This window comes from Nipponia nippon, unplaced genomic scaffold, assembly GCF_047370975.1.
Source record: "Nipponia nippon isolate SJK-2023a ecotype South Korea unplaced genomic scaffold, ASM4737097v1 scaffold_3, whole genome shotgun sequence".
NCBI lineage: Eukaryota > Metazoa > Chordata > Aves > Pelecaniformes > Threskiornithidae > Nipponia > Nipponia nippon.
This window is the reverse complement of record NW_028262347.1, coordinates 40,464,800-40,489,547: the sequence shown is the minus strand read 5'-3', so window position 1 is coordinate 40,489,547 and position 24,748 is coordinate 40,464,800. Positions and strand designations below refer to the sequence as shown.

The 24,748-nt window shown below is 42.2% G+C and overlaps 1 protein-coding gene across 1 annotated transcript in view; it reads left to right on the top strand.

The window, feature by feature from the left end:
• Positions 1-24,748, top strand: part of PTPRR (protein tyrosine phosphatase receptor type R) — a 153,491-nt gene that overhangs the window by 77,526 nt on the left and 51,217 nt on the right. Inside the window, exons 4-6 of the mRNA XM_087765121.1 lie at positions 1,692-1,847; positions 9,726-9,836; positions 16,533-16,795. Of these exons, the coding sequence (XP_087621247.1) occupies positions 1,692-1,847; positions 9,726-9,836; positions 16,533-16,795 (530 nt within the window). The remainder of the gene's footprint in view (positions 1-1,691; positions 1,848-9,725; positions 9,837-16,532; positions 16,796-24,748) is intronic.

Here is a 24,748-nt window from a genome sequence, read left to right as displayed (position 1 = left end):
GGTAAGCTGACTCCCTCCCCAGTGAGCAGCTCCCAGAAGTGATCAGGAGCCTAGCAGCCGGGATGCGGTTGGGCACAGGGAGAGCAGAGGGCCTGCTAGCCTCTTCCATGGAACCACACGTAGTGCGCCAGGAAATATTAACTGGGCATTTCCAGTGTCTCCTTAACCTTTCCAGTAAACCCCCCCTCCCATAAAGGCCTTTTAATGGGCAGAGGAACTCCTTAACAGAGGAGGCACAAAACACTGGGAATACTGCATCCCCACCAAGCCTTGCCTTGTTCCCACTACCTACGCCCAGAACCAGCCACCTACCCACGTCAGAGACCGAGTAGCCTCAAATCAGCTTCTTCAGCTTGACAAAAGTCTCTGCCTTGAACTGACACTCCAGACCTGTAGGTCTGTTTTGACTCCTTATCACCCTGCTGATCTGAATAATCCCACTGAAAAATGCCCAGTCCCACCAGTAGCCAATATCCTTACCAATCTTATCGAGCAGATGGAGATGGATCAGCGGCACATGTGAGAGCACAGAGGGCAGATTTAGGGTAAACATGTTTGAAAGAGTCCCTTTCTGTGCAGCTTACTTCTGAATGCAAAACTAGGTATTTTAAGAATAGCAAAAGATGTCTCTTTCTTCACTTCAGTAAAGATAATGATGCACGTTCAAGGTGAGGGGAAGGAGGCAGGGGGAAATCAGGATTACCCCGGTTGGAACTGATCTCCCATCCCATAATGAAGAATAGCAAATAACTAGACCAGTGAGGTTCCTGCCTGCGCCGGCAGTAACACAGGTAGTAGCTCCATGATTACCTTGTGTGTGTGGCAGCTCCCAGGTCTGGACTCTATATCACAGCCTCAGCTAAATTGGCCATAGCCCTGGGGAATCCGGGTTCCCACACCCTGCGTGGTCATCAGGACTGTCTGGAGCACTGGTCTCAGGCGCTGTTCTAGTCTATCACAACCAGAGGAGCTCTCTGGCAGTCTCTCCTTTTGTTCCCTTGCGACAGAGCATCATTGACATTTCTAATAGAGCACCCCTTGGGCTACCAGGACTGCATCAAAGACACCAGGGCAGGAACTAATAGAGAGGAGAGTAGGCATTGTCAGCTTACCCATTGAATGTAAACAAAACTTTTCTGGTCCTTTCATTCCATTGTGCCATTTTAAGAAGTTGCACTGCAGTCAACTGAAAGGACTTTATACTTCATCATGGTATGTGTCTGCAATGTGTTGACACGAGATTAGAAGGAAGTGCCAAAATACCACAGCATCATACTAAGCATTCCTGTTTAAGGACCACCTTCTAAAACAGAGCTGCATTTCAGCTCAGATCAGATGAACTATCTGCTAAAATCCCTGCTGGCACTTTGCCCTTGACCCCATCCCATGGCTCGTCCCCTCGCTATGTTACATTGACCTGTCTTGTTTAATGGTACTAGACTCAGGAAGAGGGTACCTCAACAATAGCGAACAAGACAAAGCACACGTGCCCACGTATGGAATTGGCATTTTCTTGCAGAGTCAGATGGGATTTAAGGAGTCAGGGAATAGGTATACTCTTCTCACAGAGCAGGTTGCAGCCTTTATATTCCATCCTTTTGTTTTTGGAATTACAGTTACAATCTATAGACAGCAGAGATTATCTAATCTCAGACCCTTCCTATGATTCTGCATTTTTTTAATTTTCATAGGGCAAGAAGAACTGTGTGGAACTGTTTGTGTCCCCACTGAACAGAAAGCCAGGAATTTCTGAGGCGCTCCCATCTGAAGAAGTGCTGCGTTCCCTTAATATCAACATTTTGCATCAGAGTTTATCCCAATTTGGAATAACAGAGGTCTCCCCTGAGGTTGGTTATCAATTTTTTAACCTGTAGTTTGTTACAGATTAGGCAGTTATTACATCCCTGGTAGTTTTCAGGCTGAGGTTCTCAAGCATGAGGCAGAAAATGTGTAAGCTAAGATGGCATTACTGCTGTAAGGCAATTATACAGCTAGCCCTGTTAAATTACTTTAATAGTGCTTCATTAGGCTATTTAAGCATTAATACCCAGGTCCTCCTCACATAGCTGGACTACCATTGAAATCAGAGTTTAGATCCTAAGCATGCATCAATTGCCTTAAAGGAAGAAGGCCCAAGGACTTTTGGTCTATTAATGTGGGTCAGCAGCTATAACAATTTCCATAGAGAGATAAATGAAATGCACGTCAGGTGTGAGCATTACTGCCTGAGTAACTTGTGCCTGACGTGATTTGGAAAAACTGAGTTTGTATGTTGTACCCATGCTTCTTTCTGTTCTCAGGAGAAGTCAGAGATTTATTTTGTTTACCTGCTCCAAAAGGAGGGCAAATATAAAAATTGTAGCTATTATTTGTATGACTATCCATTTGGGGGGGGGTGGGACGGAAATCTGTTTCAAAGAAGAGACTGCATTGCCATCTCCACAGTGTCCCAGACATTACCAGTGAGATGGACATCTAATTCTGGACTGACCACTTGAGCTATGCACAGCAAATGAAAAAAAGCGAAGGCTTTTTGTTTTTTTTTCCTTAGGAAAGGAAATCACTGAGCTCATGGACATGGTCACATGACATTGCATTTTATTTAGTGTCTTAGAAGCCCTTACCTACATATAAAGACCCTCAGAATTCAGTGTGAGGTCCAAATAACTTCAAACATGTTATCAAGAATCACCATTTTTGATGGAAGCTGCCATGTTGACAGAGGAGATGTCTGTGGCCAAAAAAGTGGAAAAAAAGGAAAGGTTCTGATGAGCTGTGTTTCCACCTATTAGTAAAGAGTTCCTGGGGTTTTTTTACATCCAAACCTATGTTTGAGCCATTGCTGAGTTAGTACTGGCTATTACGTTCACCTGTATTTCTACTGATTAGAAATGCTTTTGCTCATTTTAAGTATCCTAGCTCTGTTTAAGAATCTGGAAGGTGTCTTTGGTACAAAAAATGAAATATAAAAATGAAGCTGGTTTAATACAATTTTACATGCTCTACTACAGCAGCCTGCCACTATGAAAATGAGCAGATTCTCAGGTTTTAGCTGTTCTAATACAAAACGAAGCCAAGCAGTGCTGTCCAAACGTCAAATCAGGTCTTTATATCTCCCATCAGTGACCTGGGCTAAGCTTCCTTTAGGTCAGAATTTCCTTTGTTACTGAAGCATATGAGACTGACAGTTGTGATTGATAGATGCAATTATCTCTTCCAAGTACTTCATTTACAAATAACACTTCAGGTAGACATGGGACAAGAACATATATGAATAATAGATGAATGGAGAAATGGCATCAAGCTATGAAGAGATGCTGGAAAAAAACACAGTGCTGAACTCAAGATCTCATCTATCTTAGATACATTTCAATAATCTGGAGTGCTCAGATACTTGAATTTTGTCTCTGGAAAAAAAAATGTAGACAACCAGACGGAATGATTTAGAAAAGGATTATTAGAATGAAAGTTGTGCAGACTCTGACTCCTTCTAATACTGCTGGAGAAACAAGAGATTATTTTAATATTTCAGTTGCTAGCAAATTATACAGCTAAGGCCCTGATCCTGAAAAAATCATGCAGCTTTACACTAATAGGTATTCCTTTTGGATCTCAATAAATTGTTTACATGTGTAAGACTTCACAGAAAACAGCAGCTCAAAGACGACAACATATAATCTTTACTTGCTCAACTACTAGCCAGTTATTTACTCTTCTCTCAACTTGCTCTAAGAACAAATCATGCCAAACAAAATAACAACAAAGAAAATCAAAACGGGCAAACCTTTGAAGGAAGATATAGTTATACAAAGCTTTACATAGCTTTGACACATTATTTTGCCCATTTTGTGTGTTTATTCCTGAACTGTCAATCCTAATTAGTTCATGAGCTAATAAACTGTACACTCTTCCACCAAAAAATCTGAATTCTTCACAACCAGTATTGTATGCGCACTCACAGCGTATCCGTGCAGAAAGGAAGCATTATCCTCATCTTTCTAGGTGGGTGGCTGACACAGAGGTGTTAGGGCTGGAATTCATCTCCTTTTTTAGCTGCCTATTTCAGTATTAGCTTGAAAGTCTGTCGGCTCTCTCTACAGTAAACAGAAAGACAGAATTACCTCCAGCAGGCAGTTCATCCCATCTCTGAGATACCTCTCCTGAGATTGCTTGATTGACTCTTTCTAACAGGGTTTAGCTTAAACTAGATCCCCAGCTGTAGAAGGTTAATGGTGGGGGAGGTTACCCTGTCCTAAGAAACTTTACCAAGATTATGTAGGAAAACCCAAGTGGAAAACTGAAGCTCTCTGCTTAAAGTCTCAGCCCACGTGATACCATAAACAGCAAAACTCTCGGTGGATGTAGGTAATAATTTGCTAGTTCACATCTGCTGATGCATTAATCACTGATTGATATACTTTCAATTAAATTGCCTGTCTCAAAATTCATATCCTAGTTTCTTATTCTGCAGTAGCTGAAAGAGCAGATTCCCTATATGCCTTTGCTGTAGGAACCACTGGAGTCCTTTGCTGCCTGGTGTAGAATGGATTGTGTACCTGTGGGAACGTGAAAATGTAATTTGATGGAGTCATTGCCCTTTCAGGGATCCAGGGAAATGGCAATACCTTCCATACGTCCTTTCTCTTTCAATGGCCTATTGTAGTTGTAGCATTTGCTCTTTTATTATGTTCTAAAGTTTGTGTCTGAAGTGGGATTTCAGATTGTGTTCTGCTCCATGGTGTGTAGCAGGGCCAGGAGCAGACTTCCCCAGAACAAATTACCAAATTGTTGCTTGTTGGTGGGACTAAATGCAATGACTCAGGCTAATAACTCATGTTATTATGGTGTGGGAATCCTGACTTCCTCATGTCTTTAAATTGTGCTCAGGGAAAATAGAAAATACTATTGGATTTCAGAGCTTAGTAGAGTGGAAGAGAACTTGAGGTGGTTTTTAATGACAAGAATAACTGAAGTTACAGTAGGTAAAATAAGGGTTAGTGTCTTTTGAGAGATAAGGTAACTGCCAGCTGGGAGATATGGCACTAAAGGAGAATTTTCCAGAGTTCATGCCAAAATTATGCAATTCCAAAATGTACCATTACAGCCTCCTTGCACAAGGCTTCTGTTGGTTGCCTTTGAAGTGTGTGATATTAACTTCTTAGAGAAGAAATCAAAGGAACCAATCATGCACTTAAAGCGTACAGAAACGATAAGTCATTGTAAGGACAAGGGATCAAACCCAATAGCTTAGAAATTACAACAGCCTAGGCCGACAGAGGAGCCGGGGACCAAAGCAGAGCACAAGGACGTGCCCGTGTGATCACGCGAGGCAGACGTAGCGTTACACCTGCATGGGTGCAAGCAGAGCACCGCAGCAGGGACAGGAGCCCTGCAGGCCTGCCAGCTTTGTCATGAAATCACAACACTATCGCACACGCATGTAAGGTACAGTCTTTGGGGAGGCTTTGTCGTGGGAGATGTTAAGTGGCTATTCTCCAGTGTCCCGGGAGTCTGAGAGGTCACCCATGTTCCTGCCTGTTTTCATTGGGGCTGGAAGTGATTTCTTGGCAGACTTTCCTAACCTGCCTTAGCTAACATAGTTAAAATAGCAGAAAAAGCAAAGCAGCGCAGTGTGAACTTCAATGAACCCTTTTTGATCTTAAGTTCGATTCCCATCTCCCTATAAGCTTTCCTCTGAGCTCAGAACTACAGCTTGCCGTACTTTCATTAGTGTTTCAGCCCAAGGAACTAACTGGGGTTAACTGACCCAATGTGCAAATTCACCTATTTTCCAGTGAAGACTTACCTTTCCTGGCAGCTCACAATACTTTGGCAGGATCTTTCGGTCACAGATTTTACAGTGACTACTTCAGGACGATGTCTCTCTTGTTATTATCAAAAGCTGACTGCTCATTTTATTTGTTTGTAGAAATAATCCACTAGGTTTCCATAATAAGACAAGAAAGGCCAGAGATTTTTAATGTCTTTTTTCAAAAAAAAGTTTATTTAAAAATCATTTTTCTAAACACATTTTTTCCAGTTCAGAGCAAAGCAGATACTTGTGCAGGCGCTCTTCAGTAAGGTTAGTGATAGCATGGGATTGTTTAGAATACGTTGATTCTTCCCTGCCTTGAATTATGTTGAATTTAAACTGTTTAAATTAACCTGGCTAATTCTTCCTGAATGACTCACTTGATTGTGGAGACTCATAGAATCATAGAATTGTTAAGGTTGGAAAGGACCTCTGAGATCATCAAGCCCAACCTGTTAACCTAACTGCCTGGTCCACCTCTAAACCATGTCCCTCCTTAGGGAATGGAGTCAGACCCTGGGGGATGATGCTCTTGATGATGTACGTGATGACGAGCCTTCCTCCCCGTAGCCAGGTTTGCTCTGGGACCTGATGGTGGCTGAGCTACTGGAACTCCCCTGCCAGCCCACCTGCTCTGGTATTCCCCCTGCCTTTATCAGCTACGGCTTTTGGCAGCTCAGCTTGAGTTTATCTTCCTGCCCTCTGATGGCAGTGGTACATTCCCACTCCTCAAAAACTATCCGAAAGTCTTAGTGGATTCTCAGGCAGGAAAAGGCTCCCAACAAAGTGAGAGAAATGGGGAGTAACATCAGTCAGTGGAGACACAGCACATCTCCGTGTGGGAGGCTCATTGCCTGCGGTCACAGACAGAAGTCCTCTCTTTTTTGCTTTTTCCACAGCATTTGGCCATCCTGTCAGCTTATGTTTCCTGGGCGTCAACAATTTGTAGTGAGCGTGGCAATTGCCGTCCCTCTTATCAGTTCTCCCAGACCGGCGAACAAAGTTCTGAATGAGCAGCACTGACGTTTCAGAAAGCAATTCCTTATTGTGGGCGTGAAATGAGTCAGGTACTGTAGGTCACAGCCTCGTCTGTCATTAGGGAGCAGCTTAAGCAATAATTTTGCTGTCCCGCATACTGCTCAGTTAGATCTGGGAGGGAGGTTCCCTTGGTTAGGTGAAGGTACTACTTCTGTGTGTTTCAAAATGGTGTGTGAGACATGTTAAAGTTGGGGCATACTTTTTTTTGACCCTTTTTGCAGCATTTGTTAATATTCTTTGAACTTTATTTTTAGAAAGACAAATCAGGGAAAAATGTATCCAACACACATACCTTTAGACGGACATCATAGAGATTAATTCTCTTAGGCTCGGTTATGTATACGAAGTCTATTATAAAATATTTTAAAAGTTTTGTGACACTAATGAGTTACAGTTAATTAAAATCTCTCACCCATTGAGTCAAAAAGTCCTATTAGCTCTTCATTAACTTCTTAGTGTATTTGTCCTTCCAGTGAAGAGGTACAAAAACCCCCCATTTACTCCCTTACAAAAGGTCAGCATGGCCAATTCTCCATCAACTCCTGCATTTTATCTAGATTTCCTCCTGAGAGATCTGAAACACCGGAAAGCCGTCAGGTAACCTGCCCAGGGTCAAACACTTAGTTTATAGTTTATAGCTGCTGCTGTCGCTGTGGGATTCCCATGGAGCTCAACAGGAGCCGTCCCAAGTGTGGAGCAGCTGCAGTTTCAGGCTCTGAGCCAGTGCTGGGATCCGAGTCCTGCGCTGTGAGCAGAGCAGAATAACCTTGCTGTGCTGAGGTAGCAGATTGCATAGAGAGCTGCACCCCCTTAGAGTGGCAACGCTGTTTGAATATGTCTAGGAACAATTTTTGCAGAAACATTTGGCAAGATTTCCAGCTTATCTTTGAAAGCCCTGGTTTTTAAGTTGCTCACTAAACACAAGACTGACACTTATAAACCTTGTTAAACTGTCAATACCTGCAATACTTTTAAGCCCAGGTCATGAAACACTGCGTGATTACACACACACACACACACACAAATACACTAATTTTACAAGGTTTGTTTCTGTAGTTCAGCAGAAGGGGGTAAAGGATTTCCATTCTGGTCCCTAGGGCTATGGCTTCCAAAGAAAACTCTTCTTTATTATGCTTTCAGTTCTAAAGCAGTCAAGTCCTGGTTATACACATGCTTTTTTTTTTAGCAAGCAAGTCTCTGTCAATTAACCATGCTACCAAATACTTCTCTAAATGTTCGTGTTTTGTGGCATGATGGTATGATCTGTGAGTTGTCTTGCATCTGCGTTGACTTTAATCTGCATTGTCCCGGCCCTTTTCAAAGCAAGCAGGGCACAAACCTGTGCTGAAAGGAGGACCATGAAAACTCTAGTGGGATCCAGCACACAGCAGATTCTTGTCAGCTTGTCCTCTCTTCCCCAGGCCATGATGTCCTCCTCCTCAGCAAGCCTTTCCACATGAATTCAACTTCATCAGGACTTTCTGTGTTTGGGAGGCTGATGGACACGAGGAGTTTGCTTGATGTATTTATTGTTCAAAAGAGCAGGCTAATTGGTGGCTAAGCAGACTTTGGAGCATGAAGTACCCATGTCAAGTGCTAGTGGGTCCCCGCAGTTACACAGGTCCGGTGAGCAGCCACTCACCTTTAGACGGAGGAACTCTTTCCTCTGTGGAAAACTCCCAGTCCTCTTACACAATGTCCCCAGAGAGGAAAAAAGGCCACCTTGAGGTGGGAACACAACTCACTAGTTAAACGGGAAGTTTAATTAAAACCATTAGGGAATTTCAGTAAAAGGGAAACACCAAGACCTTGAACATTTACAGTGGAAACCAGAATTTAAGAAAGCCGTTTTTACTCAGTCTGAGAACCGTAGTGAAAATGCACAATTAAGAAGAGAAAAGCAAGTAGCTGAAAATTGGCAGAGCAACGTCTACTGAACTGCGGTCACGGAAACACAAGATGACATATTTTATTTTAAATAATATATTGCAGTTAGACTGAGGGTACATGTACCCTGTTTCTACTACCAAATCTCTATTTGGAAACATAGTGAAATTCTGGTAATTTAATAGCCCAACCAACTCCCCACACTGCAATAAAGCCAAAAATAACAGCTTTTACAATTATTTCATAATCCCCAGGAGTTCCCCAGCAGTTCTGGAAATTTTAGTGTGCACAGCTGTTTAAGAAATGTACTATCAGCAGGAACCCGAAGATAATGAGATTACTTTAAGCATAATCAGAATTATAGATAGACGGATAATGAGATTACTTTCAGCATAATCAGAACTTTTTACATATGCACATGTATGTGTGCGTGTACTCTAAAGGCAGGAGTGTCAGGGCTTGCCGGCTCACGAAGGCAAACCGGCAAGTCACCTGCTCTTCGTTCCTGTGTCAAGTGTAAACAGTCCCGCGGCTGGCGCGTGGGTGCCGGGGCCGGAGATAAGCGGCGGGGAGAAAGAGGCAGGGCGAGCGGTGCCCGCAGCCCACGCGGGAGTGCTGCCCTTTTACCTGATGAGCTAGGTAGTTTCCAAGAAAGAAAGACCGCGGGTCTTGTTTGCTTACCTTCAACCAATCCATGACTCCTGGTGGAGGATTATCTCAGCAGCCACAGAGAAGGTCTTAGATCGTCTCGCGTAGCGTTAGGACCCCTGGGTCGCACGCACGGACACGGACAGACACAGTGCAGGCGGGGCGCGTCGCCGAGGTGGGTATGCAAAGAGCAGTGTTCAAAGTGAGTGCCCTATACTGTGGAATGTGAACTGTGACAAAGCTAAGGAGGGTGATTAATGCCTGACAAGAGCTATTTAATCTGCGCACGCTACTGTGTAACTTCTTTTCTCTTCCTCTTTCTGTTCTATTGCTTAAAAAGAAAAATGTTTTGCAAGGCCAGCATGAAGCAGACAAAATCTGGAGCAAAGAAGGATTTTATGCGGTTGTCATATTTCTCAGCATCTTTGTCATTCTAGTAACTTGTTTAATGGTAAGTTTCCTTTTTACTTTTTTTTGCTGTTCTTCATGCTTTTCTCAGTCTGAAGGATAGAGTCACACATTCTTTACATGAGAGGTGTTTTCTCAAAGCTATTAAAAACTCAGCTATAAGGTAAGCATTGGTCACTCACATAATGCTGTGAAGCCAAAGTTTGAAGAACCACATTTCTTAATATATTTTGAGTCCAGTTGAAGAATGTAACTAGAAGGAAGCTGAAAAAATAAATAGTGGGCTCTTAAATCTGCAGAGTAACTGTATAATGATGTGAGTGATGACTTCTCAACCTTCTTACTAAGGTCCCAGGATCCCTGAAGTCGCATTAGCTGTCTGTATTTCAGTTTTATTGGATAGTAAAAGCAACACCACATTGATACAATATTGTCAATGCACAGTTCTTAGAGTGTGTGTCAATATTCATGTATCGAATATACAAATTTTGAACTGAAATGACTAGTAAGTACATGAAAGAGTGATCATATTTTTGAACAACTTCGCTGTTCACATTGTATGAGTTCAGTGGCCAGGTTTCTGGGCATTAGACATACTTGTAATACACTGAATATGGGATGTGCGAGGGTCACACAGAAAATGAACAACACTACACCACCACTGACTTTCACAGGGTGATTTTTGCATTTTTTCCAATGTTGTATCTCCCGTGTTTTCCTTCTCTGAATTGTATATTTCTTCTGTGGTGCATAAATATAAGGGTTTACTGAATTCTATGACAATTCTCAGCATTCATGAACACATAGTATCTTGGAGTCTTTTAAGATATTTTGCTTTAAAACACATTTAATTCTCTTTAACCTAGATGGATTTCCCACTTACAACTTTAAGATGGAAAGAATGTTTAAACTGAAGATATTAATAAGTGATCACATTGATAACAAAATCTTATTTAAGCTTTTAAAATCTCCCTAAGATTTGAAAAGCACTTGTTTTCTCATGAAAATTGTTGCTTTATATAATTTCTACTTCCTGGGCATCTCCATTTCTCTGTGCCATCTCACTCAAAAATAGGAGGCTAACTCTAGAAGTACTAACTTTTACTCAAACTTTTTACTTTGGAGAAGCAGATATTTTGGTCATTACTGACTGTTTAACTGGAAGGGTATAGAAAATGCTGTCTGTCCTTGTCCCGGTACTACACAATATTTTCATTAATTATTTGGAATGCGTAGACGGTACTGGGAATTGTAAGCACTGTGGAGGACAGTATCAGAACTTAAAATATTCTTAAGGTGCTGGAGAAAAGATGGGAAGTAACAAGAATGTTGCTTGGCAAGGACAAGAGCTCTAATCATGTGCATCAGTACAATGTAGGAAATACATGGCAAAACAATGGTTCTGTAGGAAAGGTTCCAGCAGTACCGCAGAGCACACGCTGAAGTAAATGAATAACATCACATTGTTGCAAAAAATATACTTCTTGCCCTGGGATGTATAAATGAGGATATGATCTCTAAGATCTGCATTCAACTTGGCTCTGATAATAATTTGATTATAGTATCGTGTCTTACTCATTCTCGTGTCTTACTCATTCTCTGTGGTCTCTTTCGGGTACCACACTTGGGAGAAATGTCAGGCAATTATAGTAGGGAGGAGATACAAGAGTGATCAGAGACACAGAAGACAGGAAATAATTTGGTTTATTTATGACAGAGAAAAGAAGAGCAAGGAGAAACATGGTAGTTCTCAAACATGGAAAGATTTCAAAGGCTGTGGTAAGGAAGAAGATAATACTTTCTCCACTGGTGACTGGAAAAGAAGCACATTTTTTGAAAGAGTGATTTGGCTGACTCATTAGAAAGAACTTTGTTATCGCATGGGTCCCTAGACCCTGGAGTACATTGCTTGGGGAAGCTCGGGAGTTTTCACCCGTTAAGGTTTTAGGCAAGTACCTGTCAAGAATAGTTTAGGTGTAGCTGATCTGGAGTTATGGCGGAGGTAAATACTAGTAGGCTCCTTTAACTCCCTTCCAGATGGATTCACTATGATGCTGTGGTCTTTTCTGCAGGCATTCCCCTTTCTGTCCCCTCCCAGGTCCAACCTGTATGTTTACGTGTGCTGCTGGTTAGACTGTGTACATGGACACTGTCTCACATTTTGCCAGGACCTGCTGATACACGGAGTATGTGCAATCTATAAGGCTAACAAACAGCTCACGTTAATTTTCATCCCACTTTATGTGTGTCAGTGGCAGACTTATGAAAAGCAGGAATTGAGTATTTCAAATTCAGCCATTGCAGTCTATCAGACCATTCAGCTTTAGCATAAAGCGTTAGGGCTCATCCTCAGTAGCTTTGGCCATAGCGACCATATGAGACCACCAAAATGTGTCCTCTTTTTTAAAGTTAGAGTAGGCATCTGTTTGTCCATAGGTGGTTATTTGTAGTTTAAAGGGTCCAAAAGTAGAAAGCTTAGCCTGCATCTGTAGATGACTTGGAAGTGTCCTTTAAAGTGTGGAGTAGGAAGTACTTTAAGTGATGATGATGTTATCAGCAGCGCTCAGTGTAAGGCAGCTGAATTGTCAGTGTTACTGCTTTGTTCTGTGTAATTTCTGCAGAAATTGTAAAACGTGCGGCCTTGTCTCTTAACTGGGTTTTACAAATCATGGTGCTTCCCTGCGCTGAGAGCACACTGCATTAACAGCTTTTAGGCTTCTTAATGCTTGGCTGGAATTTAACCAATATCTGGCCATAAAAATCTACTGTGCAGAGTATTGCTAAACAGTGTAATACAGCAGCACATGAGCTAAATTTGGACTTGTAAATTGTACCTCTGAGGTCGTTTTTACTCAGCTAGTCCTTGTTGTCATAGTATGGGAACCTTTTGCATCCCAAGAGCGATTCATCATATGTGGAAGCCAACACACACCTCATTGCTATCCTCATCATGGGCTGACCATGGGCTCACTTCCACTGGGAACATCGTACATCACTTACAAAGTTTGCCAAGCAAAGGGCTAAGTAAGAATAAATATTTTTAGCACTCCTATGTGTAAAACAGGTCTCTATTTTTTATTTTACATAGATAGAGAAATAACTGAGCCACGACCAAATTTACTAAATAACGCAATATTTGGCAGTGGGTTAAATTATTTGCTATCATATTTCATACTAATTTTGCCTGTTTTAATAAACCAGTATGTTTGCTTTTTTTTTAACTATGTACATATTAATATCTGTTGAGTAGTCTGCAAGTATCACCTTCAGATTATGAAATATTTGTAGCTAGTTGTGATAAGAGGGTTTTCTAAATGTCTTTCTTTTTACCACTAAAAAAAAAAAATCAAAAAGCAGAATTTTTTTTCATTTAAAATGATGGAAGACATGAACTTCGAGCAACCTGACCTGTGAAAGATGTCCCTGCTTATGTCAGGGGGGTTGGACTTGGAGATCATTAAAGGTCCCTTCTGACCCAAACTATTCCATGAATCCATGATTCCATGAACTTTGCCTTGTCAACAAATGGTGAGGATCTAAATTTGTACTACTGTCTTTGGTGTTTTATGAGTTATGAACAGTTATTTGGTGTTTTGGGGAGATAGTTACTTAAATGATAAATATTTTTTCATCTTCATGGTTGTATTTTGGAATTTCTTTAACAAGAAGAATATTGAATAACAAAAAAATGCATTCTAGCATCAAATTTCCACATGAGCTATCTCTTGTTCTTAAACTTACAAGTTTCAGGATTCATAAAGTGGTGCAGGACTCCTGAAAGCACTTTGATTATAGAATATATACAACTAACTAATATCAGCTTATCAACTTCAGCTTTTGCCAGTTTAAAGATTAAATCAAAAATAACGGTATGTATTTTTATCATACTGCAAGAGTGTTTAAGCCAACTTGAAATTAGGGGGTTTGTCTATAAACTAGTCCTAGATTGTCTGAATTCTTTAATTCTGCTTCTGTATAACTTTTTATAGTGCGTTCAAATCATGGTATCCAAATGCCTCCCAGTAATGCATCAAATAACACGACTAACATCTGTCGCATTTTTGTTCTTTCATCCCTTCCCCAGGGTTTGAGGGAAATTTTGTTAGCTGATTTTCTTCTCATGTATACACATGCACAATAGCTCTGCTTTTGCAGAGATACACACACAACCTCACACGTGTGTTGGTAAGTACTTGTTAGAGAGAATGCTTTTAATTAGAGTGAACTGTCTTAATTTCCATGGTTTCTGGGAGATTTTACGATACAGTCCTGGGTGCCCTAAATATCTCTAGGCAGATGAGTTTTCCTATCACTGCTCCAAATAACCATTGCCAAGATCTTTGTTCTAGAGACATAGTTGTCTCATTGGGATTTCATGTCAATCTCTGAAGATGAGTAAGAGCAGTTTCCACTGGTATTTTGAATGGGTAGGTAGGAGGTACTGGCCAAGCTAGGGCGTAACATGTCAGCTTTCCTTTGCAGAAATCTGAGCAGAGATATAAAGAGTGAATGTCATGCTGTCAGCACCCTGTCATTCTACCATATAAGCTGAGTCAAAGAGGAGGCAAAAAGAAGAGTTACTTTCCTTTTGGACTGTGGCTTTGAACCCTAGGCTTAATATATGAAAAAATTACAGGTGACCCACCTCGTGTGTCCTGGAAAATAGTGCTTCATGTTGTTCAGTTGCTCCATGCCTCTTCATTATCTTCACAATGAATCTTCTGGGGTATCAGTAAAATGTCAGTTTTCCTAATTTAGGGGCTTCATATCTGTTTCCATCCATACTGACAGATGTGTTTAAACCCATTTGAAATATGAGTACAAGTAACTTGTTCCCTTTGAAGAGCTTGGTGATTGGGTTGATCACTGTCTTTTTGGCCATTTCTGTTTGTTTGACTTTCACCTGGAATTCATTAAAAACATGATGGCCCTGACCACACTTTCTGAGGAAAGTGTGATAGCTCTTAGACCAAATGTGTTCTTTAGCTTTTTTTCAACTTCAAGTATTAAAAAGGATATGAAATAATACTCGTCCAGGTTTTTGGAAGTCAAAAACATAATTCCCTGGGTCTCCAAGGGATGAAATTATGTCAAAATATATCAGTGGCAAGAAGGTATGGTTAACATTGTCATGACCGTGAATGTCTGGGCTGTATATCTGTGGGTTACCACAAAAAAATTAGACCAAAGCAATCACTGGAGGAAAAGAGGGTTAAAATATTTCAAGGCCCTGTTTTATCTTTACTGATACCTGTGTCCTTGCTTCACAGTAGGGCTGTTTTTTTCTGCAATATAATGGCAAGAGCAGCTTATCTTATCCATGCAATTTAATTCTAAACTCTTCTGAATGAACAGATGGTTTATGTAGCTAAGTCTTGTTTAATGGGTGTATTGCTAATGACATTAGGTCAGTTCCCAGCTAAATCTCTAATGCTAATCCTTGAAAAAACAAACCCATCAGATATATCCAGTCCTCACTGGAAAGCTATGGAGTGATAGATCTTTATGCGGTGCTAGTGGGGCAACAGCTGTCAAAGAGCTTCTGACTTGCAGTGGAAAAATGCTTTGGTCTAGGCTTTGTCTTTACGGCTTTGCAAACCAGGATTCAATTTGAATGCTTTATGGCAACAGATGAAGCAGAGTAGAAGTTATAAGGGTTTCTGCAGACACCTTCAAAAAGCTGTGTGCGTTTCACCCACCTCCACACACAACACTTACAATAGTAATTCTCCTAAGTTTCATAGGTTGTAAAGCACATTTTGAAAATGGCACAAATATGGCTTAGAAATCGTTGTTTGCACTCCCCTCAAGAGAGAGAAGATGTGTTAAATAGCCGTAACACAGGTTCCTCTGGAGTGACATTACCAAGCACACGCTACCCACCAGTCCTCGCCAAGCCGGTGTACAGCAGCGTCAGTGTGGAGTTCAGTGGAAGAGGATCAGTGCAACTTCTGAAAAGCTTTTTTGCTGCAGATATATGATATTCAAGTTCATAAGCAATAGGTGGACAGAGAATCCTGGTATTACAGTATGTTCAGACGTCAATGTCTTGGTAACTGTAAAACACACTGTTCTGAACAGATGCTTAAATAGCTTCATAGGCCATGCATCGCTTCAGCTTTATTCCAGAACAGGTTATGTTTCTTTGAGGATATTGAGGGATATCCTTATCCTGAGGAGTATTTCAGAGTAGTAGCAGCCTACCGTTACAAAAGTGGCGTAGTAAAGTTACTCTGTTCAACCATCAGCTCCATGCAAAATGAGTAAGAGCTTTTAAGAGCATCTGCTCTAAAACAAATTGAGACTGCTATAATTAGACACGTGTACCTGGATATATCATAAGCATCTATTTTATTTTGTGCCATTGTCTCTCTTGTGTTAAAATTCTTACAAATTTTTCTACAATTACTCTATTTATCAGTATTTCCTTCTTCACAGTGTCTTTTGTAACTATTTTCCATTCTATGTTATTTGCCCCTTTAATAATACAGCTGCTGGTATTACAAATAATTACTGGCTCACCATCAGAACTGTTAAAATCCCTACCGCCCACGTGTACACACTGTGGTTTATGTAATGGAAATATTTATCCTGTTGTGGGAAACGCCGTGTAACACAACTTGTGGCTTACCTTCTAGGAATGAAAGCCACATATAGCAATCTTATCCAGCATTTGTGATACTTTCCTTGCTGTGTTTACCAGGGAATTGAGATTGAGCTTTCCTCTTTATTTCTGTAGGTTCTGTACAGATTAAAGGAGAAGATCCAGTTGTCACTGAGACAAGAGAAGGAAAAGAAGCAGGAGATCCACCTCTCACCTCTTCCCCTGCAGACATCTCAGTCCGAGTATAAGACCACAAACAGCATGGTCCAGCCTGAACAGGCTCCAAAGGTTGTCAATGTTGTAGTGGACCCTCAAGGCCAATGTGTTCCTGAGCTCAAACCTCCCCTGTGTGCCAGTCCGTCTCCTTTCAGAATGAAACCTGTGGGGCTCCAGGAAAGGTAGGATGGTGCCCATCGCCTTCAGGATTTATTCTGCTTTGTTACAGTCATGCTGCATGATTTCATATGTGTCTCTTCTGTCAATGAATGGGAGACCTTCCCATAGGGACATCTGAGAAGCGGGATTTTGGTGTGTTGCTATCTGTCTCATGGGTATTCTCTCCTTTCCTTTTCATATGAGCAAAGGTCCAGAAGTTTGGGCTGAGATTAACCGCAATACTGGAATTCGTTTTGCTAATTTGTTTCTTCCCCTTTCCAACAACTGCTCCAAGGAAATAATTTTTCATTTTCCATTGATTTTTGCCTGTTTTGATCCTGGAGATCCTGGCAGAAGGCACAAGGGCTGGTTATGTTTTGTCAGCAAAGGATGTTCTCGTTGTCAGGGAGTCACTAGCACATGGGAAACTTGGAAAGAAGAAATATTTACACCAACTAAGTGCATTTACCAGTCTCAGACAGTGTTTCCGTTATCACCTTTTGATAATTTTTCTTCTTAAATCCAGCTTTCCATGATGGTCGGGATAGAGTCCAAGGTCTACAGGCTTTACAAAAAAGAGAAAGAAGTCATTAGTAATGAAACCGACCCTCGTGTGCAGCTCCTCAGAAATACTTGGGCACCAAACTTTGCCACTCATTCTACCTTTCAAAAACTGGGCCAGTGCTCTTTTTATAAAACTAGTTATTCTTCCCACAGGAGAATGCACACTGACATCTGTCTCTCCTCTGTTCAAAACATATATATAATTTCTTGCCTGATGTCTGCAGGCCAGTTTCATAAAGCATCAGTGCTCTGAATAACTAACATAGCATGCAGCCGTGCAACTGAACTCTTCTACCCCAGCACAGATGATAGATGAAAGAACAGACACCACGCAGATATGAGGGGGAAATCAGAATGAAAAGGAGACCAAGCACAGCCTTGTCTGTGACGACTCTGAGAGCTGAGCAGTAACCCTGATTCAGCTTGAACCGTGGGATTTCAATGACAGAGATTTTATCAATGGCTTTATGAGCCACAGACAGAGCTAAGGGAGGGGGATTGATTCTTCCATGGGTAAAAGATGCTGAAAGGCAGAGCTGTCATAAAATATGTAGTGATATCACTGCAGCTAAAAAAATAAGGAATGGAGGAAGCAACTAAATACATTTTGATAGTTGCTCTCATTCCAGAAGACCCTAAAAATAAAGCACACAAGCATGGGGATCACATAGCTAGTTTATAATACCTAGTACCTAACACAGCATACATAATAGTTGAGGGGGACTGGGGTGAAGGAATTTGTAGAGGGTGTTTGTACTTAAAGACCGGGGAAAAAATTTTTCCATTGCTCAAACAAAGAAAACAAAAACTATTGATCTAGGATCCTAATTTCCACCACCGCAGGTAGGAACTCAGCGTTTAATACTCCTAAACCAAATTTCATCCTTTGAAAGGACAAAGTTCTGAGTCAGATGTGTCAAAATGGAGAGCTGAGATACAAACAGGAAACTAAACCTGATGTTTGATCAAATAAACCAGGCATTTCAGCTTATTGCTAAAGAAAAAGAAGTTGAAGGAACTGAGCACTTTAGTTTCTACTGTAAAAGAACACTAATAGGCCATTGTGAAAAAGTGAAAACAATTGTGATAACGTCCCATTCTGCAGTTCTTTTTGTCATGTTTAACACAGTTACACTTCATCAGCCCAAGTCCACTTCTAAGAAATGGTGGTTTAAGTTTATTTCAAGCTCAGTGATATGAAGGTCTAGGGATGTTAGGGACAGAACTTTAGGAAATAGGTTGTCTTCTCCTCCTCTGAAATAAGCAGCTATTATTATATATATTTCTTATTTATTTACTATATCCAGTACTATGAACAAATCTACATACATTTTGACACACAGAAGCGTTGGAGGCAAAAAATAATAATGCAGCAACACGTTTTGCCTCAGACATCATCTACTGACCAGGTATGTGGACAGTTTAAAACCCCTCTCCACCTTTCTGCCCCACAACAGCCTTGCACTAGGCAACCTTGGGCCATCCTCAGTACACATGGGAGCGGTGGACCTTACAGCACGGGTCTGCACACTGCAAGCACCGCACTGTGGACAAAACAGTCTGCTCGCAGCCCTTTTTGTGTCAGTATAGAGTGGGATCAAGCCTGGAGGTCCCCTCCTGCTCATAGCCACAGCTTGGGGGCACCCATTCAATAATGTTTGCTGCCCTGATGTCGTGGTTTATTCTCATACTAAACCCAAAACACAGCACTATACCAGCTACTAGGAAGAAAATTAACTCCATCCCCGCTGAAACCAGGACACCTGATTTTGGTTTCTGCCTGGGGAAGAAGCTCTTGGCAGGCTAGTGTGGGCATGGGAGCTCCTTGACAAACTTAGTGTTGAGATTCCTTTGGCCAGATGGCTTGACGGTGGTTCCTGAGCAGTATTTTCTAACTATCCAAACTCCCTGGTTTGATTCCGTAAGTGTGACCCATAGTCATGAAATGCCTAGTATGACCCAGACCAAAGCGTATCATCTCTTCAAAGAGGAATCAATGGACCACGGGCCCAGCCAGGGAGTGAGCCAACCGCTGTGCCTAGCCACCTGGGCGGGAAGTTTGTGGCAGTGTCTCCGAAGGATGGGGCAGAAAAGCCGGCCGATGCCTGCCTCTCAGGCTCTCCCTGCTCTGCACACTGGGTGCTGCTTTGAGGACCGTAGCTCAGTGCAAAAATATGGCGGGACTGCGTTTTCACAAAGCACCGCATCAGCTTCTGTCCCTCTGACCCTTTCCGTTTTTAATAGGAATAACATTGGCTGGTACAGAGGCAGACCAATTGTTAATGGACAGCTGTCCGTAGATCAAAACGTTTCTGGGAGTTTGTCCAGCTTCTTAAAATGCATTGTGCTTCTGAATACTAGAGCCAAGTCCGTGCACATTTTTTTCTGCCTCTGTGGAAAGCCTCTCTTACTCAGCTATTTCTGTAAGGCACAGCTTCCCCAGCAGGTTATGCAGCGTCTGCCCTACCCGACGCGCAGAGCCGCCGCAGGGGGGGTTGCCTGGCGCAGCCGCGCCCCGCTGCCGGCGGCGGGGCGGGCGGCCGGCGCGGGGAGGCTGCCACCTACAGGCGGCGGGCGGCACTGCCGCCGCCCCGGGCTGGCGGCGGGGTGGCCTGCCTTCTCATAGGCAGCGTCGGAGGATGCGCTGGGAGGGAAGGGGCCTTTAAAGGTCGTCTGGTCCGTCCCCCCTGCAATCGGCAGGGACATCTTCAACTCGATCAGGTTGCTCAGAGCCCCATCCAGCCTGTCCTTGAATGTTTCCAAGGATGGGGCATCTACCACCTCTCTGGGCAACCCGCTCCAGTGTTTCACCACCCTCATCGTGAAAGATTTCTTCCTTATAACTAGTCTGAATCTACCCTCTTTTAGTTTAAAACCATTACCCCTTGTCCTATCGCTACTGGCCCTGCTAAAAAGCCTGTCCCCATCTTTCTTATAATCCCCCTTTAAGTATTGAAAAACCACAATAAGGTCTCCCTGCAGCTTTCTCTTCTCCAGGCTGAACAACCCCAACTCTCTCAGCCCTTCCTCATAGGAGAGGTGTTCCATCCCTCTGATCATTTTTGTGGCCCTCCTCTGGACCCGCTCCAACAGGTCCATGTCCTTTCTGTGCTGAGGACCCCAGAGCTGGATGCAGTACTGCAGGTGGGGTCTCACCAGAGCAGAGCAGAGGGGGCAGAATCCCCTCCCTCGACCTGCTGGCCACGCTTCTTGTGATGCAGCCCAGGATATGGTTGGCTTTCTGGGCTGTGAGAGCACATTGCCGGCTCATGTCCAGCTTTTCATCTATCAGTACCTGTAGCTCTTGGAGGAGAGAAGGTGGTCACGTAATCAGGATAGTAACTGGCCCAGCAGCCTCGGGAGGCAAGTTGTTTTCCTGGATGCTGATCACGGATGTGTGCCCATGTGCAGCATGCAGTTGGGAAGGTATGGAGCGGTGGTGGCCAAGGGTGGAGGATGGACCGATGGGTGTGGAGGTGAGAGGCACTGACCCCTTTCTATTACAATTAATGATAGATGCCAGGGCAGGCAAGGGAAGGGCTGTCTTCAGAGCCTCCTGGCATCCTCCGGATCGCTCAGTACAGAATGCTCCAAAGTTGCTCTCTTCTGGTGTTTTCACAACTGCCGCTCCTTTGCAGCAAAGACCTTCTCCATCAGCAACCCACACAGTGCTGTTACTGACCAAAGGAGCGGGAGAGCTAATGTTCCTCCGTGGGTGTCTTCGGTGATGGACTGTCACAATATCATAGCACCGACGCCTGAATTTAGGATGTAAATGATCCTTTTCTCTTCCGTGAGCGTATCCATGAATATTGCATCACTGTTTATCTTTCTACTTAGGCTTTTATAGGTCTATATGAATAATATATACTTTTTCCTTCAGCAGAGTAAGGCTTCCTTTTATTCTGCTGGTTGGCCCAAAATTCATCTTGATATGAATGGTCCCAGCCAAAATCAGAACCTGGTAAAGTGGGATGTGATATTTTAAATTTCATTCTGATGTGTCAAGCATTGAAAATTCTTAGTACAAGCAGTGAGTTGTTAAAACGTGGTGGAGATATAAATAAGTTACCACACCAGCACAGTATTCACTTGTTTTACAACTGGATTTACGCTTCCTCCAGCCACTGCTGCTGTGGGTTTTAGTTCCAGTATTATTTGTGACTACGACAACTGTATTTCAACCAACTAGTATATTGTTATACTGTCTTGTTCAAATTAGTTACTATCTAGCATGCAAAAGTACATGGAAGAAAAGAATATGTTGAAAATAGCTCTTCTACTGCATATGTTAAAAAACACAAACAGTGCTTTGGAAAGTATTCTCAAGCATTTGTATTCCATCTTAGCCACAGAGACCTAAAACTGTGGTTATTACATCTAAATAATCAGTGGGAAAAATCACAGCACTATGTTTTCTCAGTCTGTTACATATTCATTGGAAAATTATTCTGTCTAAATGGGAGAGCTCTTCATGTTCCCATATCAGGATGCTAGGGGCATGCAGGACTCTCATTCAGATCAAGTAACATTTTACGTGTGCTTCGTGCTGTTTTTTTTTCTCTGCAAATAAATACAAGAGAGGGGAGAATATAATAGAGAAAAAGTTTGGCAAATAGAGCAAAAACCTGGCAGATAAGTGAAATAAAGTATTTTTTAAATGCTAAATAAAAGAATTCTGCAATGGTGTGGAGGCACTGCTGGGACACAGGAAAACAGAAGGTACTCTGTGAAAGGGAAGGCAGGCAACGCCAGCGTGAGCAAAACTGGAGGGGAAAGGGCTGCTCACTGACATAGTTCAACATACAGTGTGCAAGCAAGTCTGCAACCTCTAGAGAAAATCGGTAGGCATCAGAACAGAGAAGAGTAGGGGGAAAATCACCTAAATCAATGTCAAGTGTAAGTCCCTACAAACATAACAGATAGGACTGAATCGTCACTTGAACTCTGATGGTGAGAGCTGTGCGTGATGTTACTTTTCCCCACAAAGCAGAGCAATACTATAAAAACTGTATGCCACAGTTAATAGACTGTAACCAGTGAGATTTCTCTTACCCTCCTGAAGATGCCTGTAAATTGACAGCAGACTTCTTTTCTCCATCTCTAAGAAGTATTCAGTGGACATATAGTGAGTATAGCTCACTGTAAGTGTAATGAAATAAAACTTAAAATAATGTGCATTATAAAGCTGCTAAATGCTCACCTCTGTCCACTTCCTTATAAGATGAGAAAAAGAGATATTCTGATGGAAACGAAAGGCAATATATTTTTAAATAATTTAAAAAAAAGTATTCAGATAACCCATAGTAGTCTGTGGAACTCACTGCCAAAATATAAAGTTTGAATCAGGAATGTATTAGCAAAAGGTACTCACACATCTAGTCACACCAATAATGAGAGCAATTATTGTTTGCTGTCTTCCTGTGGCATCCTTCCTCGAAAAAGCATCTTGTATTTTACACCTTTCCAGAGAAAATCCTGGCCAGTTTGGGCTTCAAGTTTGGAGGTGGAAGAAAATTCTGATGTTAATATTGGTAACTATTCCCTTTTATTAGTTGTTCTCCACAGACACACAAATTAAACTATTGTTCCAGCCACCTATACAATTTCTGTGCCCTGTCAATCGCCATCTGGATGACAAATGCTGTGGATGACAAACACTAACTGTAATACCTATTTTCCTGGTGTTAGAAAAGCAGGATCTGTTAAAATGAATCATTATCTTAACAATACTGTATACCAAATAAAACCTCATAAGAAATGTTGGAACCAGGGTAAAAAACCTGATGTGCTCTTTGCTTCATAAATATAATGGCAGCTGCATCTCAGGATATCACTGTTCAACCAAATCTCCGCTCTAATAGATGAGAAGAATTTCCAACAATTCTCTCTGGTTCTGTTCTGACTTTTAGATCACAAAGCACAGTTGCTGCAAATATAATTATGGTGTTGCTGATCTGTTATCTTTATACAAAACTGTCCATTGTGAGTAATCATTTCAAGTAATGCTCAGAGGGTAGCACCTTGCAGTTGGACTACTGTAAACATGCCAGGTTTTGTAGTTTATGACACAAGCATGGGAACTTAATATATTTACAGGAAGGGGCCTTGAATTTCCTGGCTAAAATATACTAGCTTTGCATAGATTTGGAGGATAAATTTACCCTATTGTGTGGAGCTGAATATGCTTTCTGCATTCTTAATTTAAATCCTAGGGATTGTTTGCAGGAAAATGTCAGTGTAATTGTTCAAAGCGCAGCTATGTGCCAACACAAAAGTACTAGCTGGAGAACAATTTTACGGTGATATCCTATCAGAAGGAATTTGCAAAGCACCAGGGACCAGTAAACTGAGTTTGAGGTGGGAGGCAGGAATTTGTGTGCTCCGGTCCGTCTCTGCCACCGACTCATTAGAGCACTTTGGGCATGGCACATAAACCTCGTCCAGCCGTGCTCCTAACCGCTGGATTGAGACTGGCTGGCTGGCATGTCCGTCTGAAGAGATGTAGCAAAGATGAGAACCTTAACCTGAAGTACAGTAAAAGTCCTACGTGCTACTATTTGTACACATCATTTAAGAAGAGTGAGAGAATACAACTAAAAAAAAAATAAAGGCACTTTCTGAAGGACCTAAAAATACATTTCTCTCGTTTGGCAGACCTCTCAGCTATGTTCAGTCCTGGTCTGTAAGATGCGCTAATAAATTCAATACACCCAGAAACACTTATAGCACTGAGGCCAGCTAGCAGAGATTAGTTTGTGTCCACACTGCCAAGCTCCCTTCACCTCCAAAAGAGTGGGGGCTGGATGCAGAATGCCTACTGGGAATGGTTTGTGCATGTGCTGGTTCCCAAACTGTGCCAGTGAATTGCTTTGGAGCACTCTTGTTGGCACGGGCTAAAAACAAGTCCAGGCTGCAAGGCTTGAAACGTAGCAATATCGATTACCGAGTTTCCATGCCTGGGATTGTTTCCTGGCACTCTTTAATTTCTTTTTCTAGATGTAGCTTGCACATGAAGAAGTGCACAGCTGGTGTAGCATCTGACGTGAGGGGAGCAGATAGTGGGCAGCTGCTTACGGGCTGTGCCTTTTAGTAATGCTCCTTTCAGTGCAGGGTCTCCCCGCAGCCCAGCATTGTGGCTTCCCTCCTCCTCAGGCCATCTCAACTAGCTGGAAAGCCACACCATGACTGCTGGCACCTGCACTTTGGGTGACAGGGTGAGGGCTGAAAACCTGGGCTACTGAGGTGGGAGAAACTGGTCTAAGTAATGGGGAACATGAAGTGGGATCCAGCTGAGAGGGTCTCCTGCTCAGTGCCCGAAAGGTCTGTTTTAGCATGTGGATTCATGGCTAGAGAGAGGATAACGCTTTACCTCCAACTTGCATTTGTGTAACATTTCTGTTATTGCACAG